The sequence below is a fragment of the Mchenga conophoros genome, linkage group LG3 (genome assembly GCF_057382185.1).
Source record: "Mchenga conophoros isolate Kocher_MC1m ecotype Shallow Benthic linkage group LG3, M_conophoros_male_GT1.1, whole genome shotgun sequence".
Taxonomy (NCBI): domain Eukaryota; kingdom Metazoa; phylum Chordata; class Actinopteri; order Cichliformes; family Cichlidae; genus Mchenga; species Mchenga conophoros.
The window spans coordinates 35,205,880-35,217,432 of record NC_140528.1 but is presented as its reverse complement, the minus strand read 5'-3'; the positions used below and the strand labels follow the sequence as shown (position 1 = coordinate 35,217,432).

Below are 11,553 nucleotides of genomic sequence, written 5' to 3'. Positions count from 1 at the left end.
AAACTTGTAGATTTTTTTAAATGTACAATTTATATTTGCATTTGAACTTTTGGAAATGATTCGTTAAACATGTTTGTGAAATTTTGTCTGAACATAGATGGATTAATCAGTTGTGTTAATAGAGTATATTAAAATGAAAAAAATAACTATAAAACTAGATGTGAGGTTGTGCTGAAAAGAATGATACCAAACAAGACAAGATAAACAGCTTTTAAACCTGAAATGTAGAGGTCAATGTAGTCAGAAAACGGTCAATTATACCCTGGACCCCAGAGGGTTAAACTTTTTTATAAAGTAATGCAATTGTTACTTTCCCTAGTAAATGTTTACTTTCATAATATTGTAACTTAGTTACTAACTCAGTTACCCCCCTCCCGCTTCACTCACCATCCGTCTCTTTCTTCTGCTCTTAATCAGTACTGTAGTGCAGAACAAAAACGAGTCCAGACAGATGCCTGCACCGACACGCACACACAGATACCCACACACACAGACACATAAAAATGAGACAGCTTCTAGAGGCAGTTGTCAGGCCTATGGCTGACTCAGAGAAAAAGGACTCAAATGTAGGATTCAGACGGAGGCACTGGTAAACGTTTAGTAACCAAATTTATTTAGAGAAACAAGTGAATGTACAAGACAAGTAAACCGTGAACTGTGGGAATGAACATAAACTATGAATAATGCAAAACTGTGAAGTACATATGCAACCTGAGCTATGAAAGCAATCAGAGAAACTTGGACAGTGAAAATGACACTTCTATGACTTTGTGGCCAAAAAGGGTGTAGACATACTGGATGGCTGGTTCATGGGGATTCCCTGATATGGAAATAACATAAGTTCAGGTATTGTTCCAGGAAAATGCTGGCTGACTGTGGTGTAGAGTGTTCCTTTGATGCTTACTTGCTGCAGGTGGAGGAGTAGCATGGAGGGGAGAATTGTCCGAGTGAGTGGGGAGGAATCCAGAACTCCAGAAGCTGAGGCAGGGAGGCAGGCAGGTGCATAGGGCGAGCAAAGCCATGGCTGAGAAAACTGTCTAGAAGTCCTGCCTCTGAATGAAGCTTTTCTGGGGAAGGTTTGCATCAGGAGAGTTATTATAAATGAGTATCACAAGGAAAGATAATGCAATTCACTTAAGCGGTTCACAAATACTATTGTGGCCTACATTAACTTTGGTTAGCTGAGACTCTGTTGAAGAGGAGTGGAGAGTGTTGGTGTTATATGTCAACAGATGAAATGAATGGCCCCTCCCAGAGGTGGAACTGCTGACTCTGTGGAAAACACCGAAACTCACCCGGATCATGACGGTAACAAGACAACAAGCATCAGCGCCATGTTACGCTAACTGTTAGCAGTTCAACGATCCAGTGAAGATCCACCACTCTGGTTAGTAGTGGCTTCATTAAAGCATAAGGAACAGGTAAGTGATCATCAGCTGGTGCATAGAGACAAAAAAAGGTGGGGAAACAAAAATATCTTAGAGAAAAGAAAAGGTTTGCCTGTTTTAAACTTTGTTCTGTTATTAAAAGGATTCACAGCATCATGATTAAATATTTTTGATTAAATTAGCAAAAAAGAAAATCATCAAGGGTCCTAAAGGCTGAACGACAGCTTGAGATACAAAGAGAGTCCACCTTTGTGTGTTAATGCGTGACAGATCCCAATAGAACAAACTCATAGTTGTGCCTGTGGCTGCTGTGGAATATACACTACACCACTGAAGGGCACTCTGTCTTCTTAGCTTCTTAAAAGTTTACATGTTTTGACCTGTCTTAAGAAGACAAACAGCTACGCTCTGGAATGAAACACACACATGGGTGTAGTTGAATGAGTCTCTACCCTGTTTTTCGTCCTCATTAAAGAGAGACGCACAGACGATCAGACTGAGCTCAGACCAAACTAGCAGCTTCCTCTGAGTGAGTCCAGCTACAGGAGAGAAAAGTGGAAAACTCCAACACTGCTGCTTCAAGCTGCTGACGCTCCACACACTGAATGTGAGTTTGAGCAAAAACACGACTCAAAGCAAGTTTCAGTGAAGGTGGTAGAGGAGGGAGGGGAGCCAGGACTGACTGTACTTCCTGTCTGCTGTTTTCAGCTTCACTCGCAGACTCAATGGCTTCCAGATCAGAGGAGGATCTCTGCTGTCAGGTAAGTCAGGAGATCTTCAGTATTCCCATTGTTCTTTTATGTAGCTACAGCTTCTATAAAGACTGTCTGAAGGGATAGTGGAAAGAGAAAAGTTAGTACATAAATGAGCCACTTGTAAACCTGGCTTTAAAGAACTACTCATATTTTAATATTAGATAAAATTAACTTGAGAAAATGCACATTGCAGTTTTTTAATCAATGCATTTATTAAGGTTTTTTTTAAAAAAAAAAAAAGCTATTCAAACCTGCCTGGCCCTATTTTAAAAGGTATTTTATAAAGTAAGTGACTCCCTTCACCCGGTTAGGCAAAAGTCAACAATCTTCGGTCGACGTGGGTGGCCTTGAATGAGGAGAGAGAGAGTCACAACAAATAGTCTGATTATCTAGGGGAGAATTTTGTCATTCCCGTCAGCTTTTACCTTGAGCATCCAGCTGGTGCCGGGGGGGCGCATGAGACGAAGATGGTAGTTGTTTTGGTTAGTGCGAACAAACTGCATCCAATTTTACAGTAGGTCTAATGTCTGTCACTGGTCACCAGGTCTCATCGTTCAATGTCCTCCATCGAGTGTTGCCAGACACACGACACAACCGACCATAGAGTATCCGGCAGGGAATGCCTCCACAGGACAATCGGGATAATTCTTCTTTTGTCTTTTAGCGAACAAGTCTGGGAGAGTCTCTAAGGGTTAGAGAATAAGCAAGACTATACAAGACATGAGAAGCTAAGCAGGAAAGATAAGGAAGAGGGAGAAAGTGTGACAGCCAAGAGAAGAGAAGTGTTTCGGGACCTGGATAACTTGTCATGATTAATGGAACCTTGAATTCTGATTACTGCTGGCAACCTTTACTGAGGTTCTTTAGCATGATCTTGAACTACCCGTAAATGGCAGGTTAGCCATGCATGTCACCTATTAATAGAGATAGATTGATAATATTTAAACTATTTAAATTTTAATATTTTAAATTGAAATTAATTAATGGTGGGACTTCTTTGACCAGTCTTGTTGGAACGGGGTCTAAAATACATATTGATGGTTTGGAAGAAGTAATTACTAGAGAGTTGAAGAAAAAGAATAAATAAATATCAATGTATTTGAAAACAGCTACACAACAGACAGTCGGTGTCATACACCACCGCCTCTGTTCAAACATGGTCATTAACAGTGGACATAGAAGGCTTCTTTCACTAGTCTTTTAAACCATCTGTCTTCTCTGTCCAAAATGATTCCAGCATTCAGCTGTCTGCCATCTATAATCCAGTTTTGAGATCCCTTCCCAGACACCTTAATGCCATTCACATCCTTGGCCATTTGACTAAAGTATCACATGATAGGGTGGGGGTAGCTTTCACAATGGATTCACCCAAAACCTTGGCTGATTGTGACCTACACCTGTTTTAACACATTGACTCATGTGATTATGTAGAGAATCAGTAGCGGAGTGTGGGAGTATCCCTTTGGGGAAAATCCCAAAGGGCTTAAAATCTGCCCTAAATCGTCCATTAGTTATGGTGCAATAGGTGTAGGCTGCTGGGGGATTCCCATCATGTACGGAGTATTACTGTCAGAGGGGCCCGGAGGCAAGAAACTTGAAAGGAACCTAAGAGCAGTAACCCAGATTGAAGGCGGAAGGAATGTTTTAACAAGGTTTATATAACTAATACAATGGTAACATTTGGCAGCCTGTGCTTTGTGCTGGGAAGAGGGGGGAGGGGCGGTAGTTACACTCTCAGTAACACAGGAAGAGAGCCAGAGGGAGAGAGAGAGAAAGAGAGCCAGGGACAACAACATCACATTAGAAAGGTATCCGGTTGTTCAGTGATGACGCGACGAATCCTACTTCCGGGTCTAAAGTAGTCTGCGTTTAATATGGCTTTTGTGTTGTTAACTTGTTTAATGTTATGTATTTTCTTCTATTTGATCTCAAAAAGCTCCTAAAACAGTCAGTGATCCCTGTTGACCTCCCTCGGCTTTTATTAAATAATCATTTATTTAAGCTCAGTTTTTAAAACCTTAGGATGTAACTACAGCCCAGCCCATGCAGCAGTATATGAATGACTAACCTCGTATTGTGGATGGATTATCTCAGTTGTTCTCCTGGCTGAAGTTTGGTCCTTTTACAGCATCCTGCCATGCGATTACATTTGTTCCTGACCACCGAGAACACTCACGTTAACTTTTATCGAGTGGAAAAAAAGTTAGCTTGTTTATATTATGCTAACATAGCTGTGTCGCTAGCGGTCACGTAGCACATCATTATATACCAGCTAGCCAAACTTCAGTAACCCTACAAACGTCACTGCTGTTTAGTTTTCTGTCTTCATTTATGCTGCAAGTGATAGCAGAGCTGTACGTTTTAATTTGTTTCCAAAACCCCGCAGTCAGGACATGCTATATTGTATTTAGATAGAAGCTAGCGAGCTAACTCCCTGCTAACTTCTAACTCCGTTAAATGTCATAAATTCCGTTTTCATGGATGCCTGGATGTTAAACTCAATTGTTACACCTGGTAGAGCAGAATGCTGATCATTTTATTACAGATGAAAGTCTTTAGACAGTTTTTCAGCTCTCAGTAATGCCATAGTGATCGTTTGATATATGGACCTGCAGCGGAGTTTAGACCCAGACACGGCTAGTGACGTCAGACTGAACAACCGGATAGTAATCATCCACAACTACACTCAACAAAAATATAAACGCAACACCTTTGTTACTGCTCCCATTCCCCATGGGATGGACGTAGAGACCTAAAATTCATTCCAAATACACAATATAACCATCCCTCCCAAACAGTTGTCACAAATCAGTCCAAATGTGTGGTAGTGGGCACATCTGCTATATTGAGATAATCCATCCCACCTCACAGGTGTGCCACATCAGGATGATGATCTGACATCATGAGTAGTGCACAGGTGTACCTCAGACTGCCCACAACAAAAGGCCACCCTGGAATGTGCAGTTTTTTGCGCTATTGGGGGTCTGGGGTCCCAGAACCGGTCAGTATCTGGTGTGACCACCATTTGCCTCATGCAGTGCAACACATCGTCGCATGGAGTCTATCAGATTGTCAATTGTGGCCTGTGGAATGTTGGTCCACTCCACTTCAATGGCTGTGCGAGGTTGTTGGATATTCGTGGGAACTGGTACACGCTGTCATATACGCCGGTCAAGCACATCCCGAACATGCTCAATGGGTGACATGTCCGGTGAGTATGCTGGCCATGCAAGAACTGGGACATTCTCAGCTGCCATCTGCCCTGAACAATGTGAACCATGATTCATCCGTGAAGCGCACACCTCTCCAACGTGTCAGACGCCATCGAATGTTAGCATTTGCCCACACAAGTCTGTTACGGCGACGAGCTGGAGTCAGGTCAAGACCCCGATGAGGACGACGGGCATGCAGTTGAGCATCCCTGAGACGGTTTCTGACAGTTTGTGCAGAAATTGTTTGGTTGTGCAAACCAATTGTTCCAGCAGCTGTCTGGGTGGCTGGTTTCAGACAATCTTGGAGGTGAACCTGCTGGATGTGGAGGTCCTGGGCTGGTGTGGTTACACGGGGTCTGCGGTTGTGAGGCCGGTTGGATGTGCTGCCATATTCTCTGAAACGCCTGTGGAGACGGCTTATGGTTGAGAAATGAACATTCAATGCACGGGCGACAGATCTGGTTGACATTCCTGCTGTCAGCATGCCAATTGCACGCTCCCTCATTGCTTGTGGCATCTGTGGCATTTTGCTGTGAGACAAAACTGCACATTCCAGGGTGGCCTTTTGTTGTGGGCAGTCTGAGGTACACCTGTGCACTACTCATGATGTCAGATCAGCATCCTGATGTGGCACACCTGTGAGGTGGGATGGATTATCTCAATATAGCAGATGTGCCCACTACCACACATTTGGACTGATTTGTGACCACTGTTTGGGAGGGATGGTTATATTGTGTATCTGGAATGAATTTTAGATCTCTACGTCTATCCCATGGGGAATGGGAGCAGTAACAAAGGTGTTGCGTTTATATTTTTGTTGAGTGTATTTTCAGTTGCAGATGATAAAGGATTCAGAAAGTTTATTCATGCAGGCCCATATGACAGAGAATATGCATCTTCTTTTTGTTTTCATATTTTAATTTATATTTAATTGTGTTGTGGTTTGCAGCGTTTCGTGTTGTTTCACTTTAAATTTGTTTAAAAGGAAACAGCTGAAAATTTAAATAGTTAAAAGTTGAAATGTGAATAGTTGGTTTTTGTATTTTATGATTTATTTATTACATTTTATGTGGAGTGAATAAATAAAAGTATATTTACGGTGGCCCCTAGAGACAAAGCACGTACAAACTTCAAATCACGTACGAACTCTGAAGCATGTACAAACTCCAAAACACGTAAAAACATGTACAAACTCCAAAACACGTAAAAACACGTACAAACTCCGAAGCACATAAAAACTCAAAACACGTACAAAAGACAACAGAACTGCTCCAGGATGCTGGGCGCAGTGTTGAGCTTTTGTTACTTAGTGGCTACACAAGCCAGCAAGTACCAACGACCGGATTTGGTGTGTGGTAGTAACAGGTAAATGAAAATTTTTTAAAATTATTTGGCTATATATGAGTGCTTGTGTATTAATACACAAACAATACACATGTGCTTTCAATTGTGTAATTTAAGTGATCTAGGTAGCTCTGTTTTCAGTTAACGCTAGAAATGTGTTTTGGAGTTTGTACGTGTTTTGTCTCTAGGGGCCACCGTATATATTTATATATAAACAAATATAAATAAAACCACCTTTTTTACATTAGTAATTCTTTTTTTGCATAATTTTGTATTATTGTTAATAATAAATTAATTAAAACAACAAAACAACCTGAAGAGCCGGTTCGGAGCCGAAAGAGGCTCTTTTTAGTGAGGGGGTTTGAAGAGCCGTTTCTCAAAAAGAGACGGAAATCCCATCACTAGCAACATCATCAAGCAAGTAACAAAAGGGTCTGCTAGTTGGGGTGCACTGAGGATAAATCTACTTGGTCATCCGTGGCAGTGTCAAATACGTCTTCTCCAGGGGATGTACCAAGCCGCATGCTCCGTCCTCTAGATCCACCAGTGACAAAAAGGCACCTGCACACTTAGATTTACGTATTAATGCATGCTCAGTCATCCAGGTAAGTAAATCCTCAAAAGTTGACGCTTCACCTCTCATTTGATAAGCTTCTTCACTTCTAAGAGCGACTGGTAGAGAGTCCTGGATTTTTAGCCCTATCGTAGTGTTCTCCCAAGAGGGTCACAAACCCCCTATTGATCTTCTACCTGATCACACAAGCCAAGGGTGAAAAAAGGTGGGGTCACAATCAGCCAAAGTTTTGGGTGAACCCATTGTGAAACCTAGCCCCCTTGTATTAGGTGATTTACTGTAGTCAAATGGCCCAGGGTGCGTTCACTATGTGTTTATACACTTGAATACTGAGTATTGAATTATTACTTGTGATTATTCTCTGGGTGTCTTACACAGCATGCCTTTAACCCTGTCTTAACCCTCCCCTCAGACCAATCAGTCACATCATATAAACACCCTTCCCTGAGCCTGGTTCTGCTGGAGGTTTCTTCCTGTTAAAATAGATTTTTAACTTCCCACTTTTGCCAAAGCGCTTGCTCATAAGGGGTCTATGACTGTTGTTTTTTTTCTCTGTTGTTTTATTGCAGGGTCTACCTTATAATAAAAGGTAGACCCTGCAATGTGTCTGAACAAAACAATTTAGCAAACAATTAAAAATAATTCTACAAAAAAATTAGCAAAAATTAAGAATGTACATTACTATGTTCTTACAGGAGAGAGATCAGAAAACTTCAGGGACTCTCTGCAGTCTGCACTCTGAGGAGCTCAAAATCTTCTGTCTGGACCATCAGCAGACTCTATGTCTTGTTTGCTGTGTTTTAGCACAACACACCAAGCACAGATTCACACCCATCAATGAAGCTGCACAACAACACAAGAAGGAACTTCAGGAAACTCTGGAGCCCTTAAAGGAGAAGTTAAATGTTTGTGAAGAAGCTAAAGTGAAGTTTGATCAAACAGCAGAACACATTAAGGTCCAGGCCCGACACACAGAGAGGCAGATTAAGGAGCAGTTTAAGAAGCTTTACCAGTTTCTAGCAGAGGAAGAGGAGGCCAGGCTGGCTGCACTGAGGGAGGAAGAGGAGCAGAAGAGTGGGATGATGAAGGAGAAGATGGAGGCTCTGAGCAGAGAGATAGCAGCTCTTTCAGACACAGTCAGAGCCACAGAGGAGGAGCTGAGAGCTGAAGACGTCTCATTCCTGCACAACTACAAGGCTGCAGTGGAAAGAGTCCAGCGCTGCCCCCTGCTGGATGATCCACAGCTGCCCTCAGGAGCTCTGATAGACCAGGCCAAACACCTGGGCAACCTGACCTTCAACATCTGGAACAACATGAAGTACATGGTCTCCTACAGTCCTGTCATTCTGGACCCAAACACTGCTGATCCAAACCTCATCCTATCTGAAGATCTGACCAGTGTGAGAGGAGGAGAGAAGCAGCAGCTTCCTGATAATCCAGAGAGGATTCATTGGTTTTACTCTGTCCTGGGCTCTGAGGGCTTTAACTCAGGGACTCACAGCTGGGATGTTGAAGTTGGAAACAGTACATATTGGGACCTAGGTGTGTTGACAAAGTCTATGGGGAGGAAGAAAGAGTTATGGTCTGAATTATGGAGAATAGAGTTATTTGAAGGTAAATACTCAGCATGGTCACCATCAGCTGCTCTCACTGCTCTCTCAGTAGAGAAGAAGCTCCAGAGGATCAGAGTGAATCTGAACTGGAACAGAGGAAAGCTGTCGTTCTCTGATCCTAATACTAACACACACATACACACCTTCAGAAACACTTTCACTGAGAAAATGTTTCCATATATTCGCACTCGTGAAGAAGTGAAAGTGTTGCCGTTAAAAGTGTCAGTGTCATGGAGCAGATGAGTTAGGGATGATTATATTTCTAATGTCGTTTCCTGTCAGTGAAATGTACATTGGGTCCAGATGTAATAATACACCCAGTCTAACAGGTTCACATTTAAATGTATTTAAGAATGATTTAAAAAGTGAAAACTCAGCACAGGGTTAAAAATCAGCTTGAGTTGTTACTCAGAGTGAATACAAACCTCAGATGAAAAAATTATAACTGGTTATAATATATCATGCTAATGAATGGAACTCCTGCCACATTAAATGATATTAACCCTTTAGAACCGGTAGGAGCGGACACGCTCCATTTTGCGTAACTATTTTTAAATCCCGGTAGCACTGCAACCACGTGAGCTAGCGCAATAATTTTTTTTGCATATGAAACCGGAGGAATTGTACTGACATCTTATGCCATCAGCTTGTCCTAGGTCACAGTTTCCTTCCACATATAGCTTTGCAAAAACTGCATAAAAAGTGCTTGTAGCAACAAAAACATAATATTCCAGAAACACGCTTTGCCGATCCGATCAGCTGTTTGTAACACTTCCTACGTCCATCAGCGCGAACTATCACATGACCGCATGACCTGCCCGAAACCGGAAGTGACGTCATTTTACGGAAATGTAGTTTTTTTTTTTACCATCGTTTTTAAAAGTTATGTTTAACTTCATGACTTTCTGTGTCATTTCTGGGATGCTTAGGACTCATATTGCACTGCTGGAAATAGTTTCTTTTGATGCATATGCTGTTATTTTGCAAATTTGCACTATAATATATTTTTTCGTTTTTCCTGTAGTATATGAAAATTGGTGTCTCTCAAAAATAAAACTATGAAAACACTCAAAATAAATTTCCTTTGGTGGGAAACTAGTTTGTGCAACTTTTTTGTATTTACAGTTTTGAGGGATAAGCCTCTTAAATTTCTCTAACTAGAAATATATGTTAAAAAAACAAAAATGATTTTACATTTTTTTGTAGTTTATTGCACTTTTTTGCAATTTATGTAATTACTATGCACTTAATGCAGACATATTATTAAAATTTGGGCTATAATGGTTGTATTGATGTATAGCAACTTGAAATGCTCCAAAAAATGGCTCCACAGCATGTGAAAATATAATATAAGCTCTGGCGGACTTGGTTCTATGGTAGGTCTTAAAGGGTTACTAAAATATATAGCAAGGATATGTAGTAGACAATCAGGATTCAATTAAACTTTATATTTATTGTTTTATAATGTGAAAGAAAAAGGCATTTTAATCAAAATATAAATATTTAGTTTATTTCTCTTGTGGTTTAAAAAAAAAAAGTAATGGAAAACATGTGCCGCCATTACGTATTTAAAATACAAAATCTGAGTAACTGTATTCCGTTACAGTTACCATTTAAAAAGGTTGTATTTAGAATAGAGTTACTTTGTTGAAATAAATGGATTACTCGATTATTTTCCTGTTTCATATTGTGGTGTTACGGTTGCCATGATTACAGGGTGCCGCTCTCTCTCTGTGCGACTGTGTGTTTCCTGGGTGAGAGTGCCTTTTTATTGTTGTTGTTCTAAGCTAATAGGCAGAATGCTACAGGCATAGCCCTAAAGAATGTAGCCTCATGGGCAGTGTAGTCGGTGCTGCAGGTAGAATGGACTGCCATACATGTTATCTGTCTGTGAGCGAGGGAGGGAAAAAAAGGATAGTCGAAAAGTACGAGCTGTCATCGAGCAGAAACGGGAGCTGGAAGCATGTAAATATAATAACAACCACTGCAGCCAAGAAGAGTGCCTGACGAGCCCAGTTGTAAGTAAGCTATTAAGACTCGACTGTACACCGTGTTCGTGTTTTCCTCCGAAACAATAAGTTCCGTTGGAGCAGCCTTTCAACGCCTCTCTCTGTCTCTCACTAGCAAAGTTAACCCACACAACAAAGTAAAGGTAGTTTTTGGCTATGAGCCCGACACAAACCCTACGTATTAGCCAGACGTCCCTTTACTACGGTTCGCAGCCGCGGACCTTCAGTAACAGTAATAAATCACACAGCAATAGTACATTCACGTAGATGTAGTTGTAAAAAGCATGATAATATACTAAGTAATCCAAAGTATTCAGAATATGTTACAAAATACATTTTGGGGCATGTAATCTGTAATCTGTAGTGGAATATGTTTTAAAAGTAACCTTCCCAACACTGCATATAAGGATTACAGTATATTTAAAAAAGTGTTTTTCTTTTTGTTTAATTGTAAATAATTTTTTAATAAAAATATGTATTTACATAATGTAAAATGAAAGACAATGAAAATATTTTGCTAACAGATCAACTGAAAACGCCATTGCTACAATGGCGGGCGTTACACTAGGCTGCTCTTTGTTGACTTTAGCTCTACTTCTAATAAGATACTCCTGAACAGACTAATAGTAAAACTGCTGGATATCGGACTTCCTTCTAC

The 11,553-nt window shown here is 40.8% G+C and overlaps 1 protein-coding gene across 1 annotated transcript; it reads left to right on the top strand.

Moving 5' to 3' along the window:
• The first annotated feature begins 1,236 nt into the window (after nt 1-1,236).
• LOC146578360 (nuclear factor 7, ovary-like) lies at nt 1,237-11,289 on the top strand. The gene is made up of 4 exons (XM_085258813.1): nt 1,237-1,421; nt 1,864-1,995; nt 2,097-2,149; nt 7,969-11,289. Exons 3-4 carry the CDS (start codon nt 2,114-2,116, stop codon nt 9,127-9,129), a joined length of 1,197 nt encoding a protein of 398 aa, XP_085114939.1. The 5' UTR covers nt 1,237-1,421; nt 1,864-1,995; nt 2,097-2,113; the 3' UTR covers nt 9,130-11,289.
• Nucleotides 11,290-11,553: the final 264 nt, after the last annotated feature.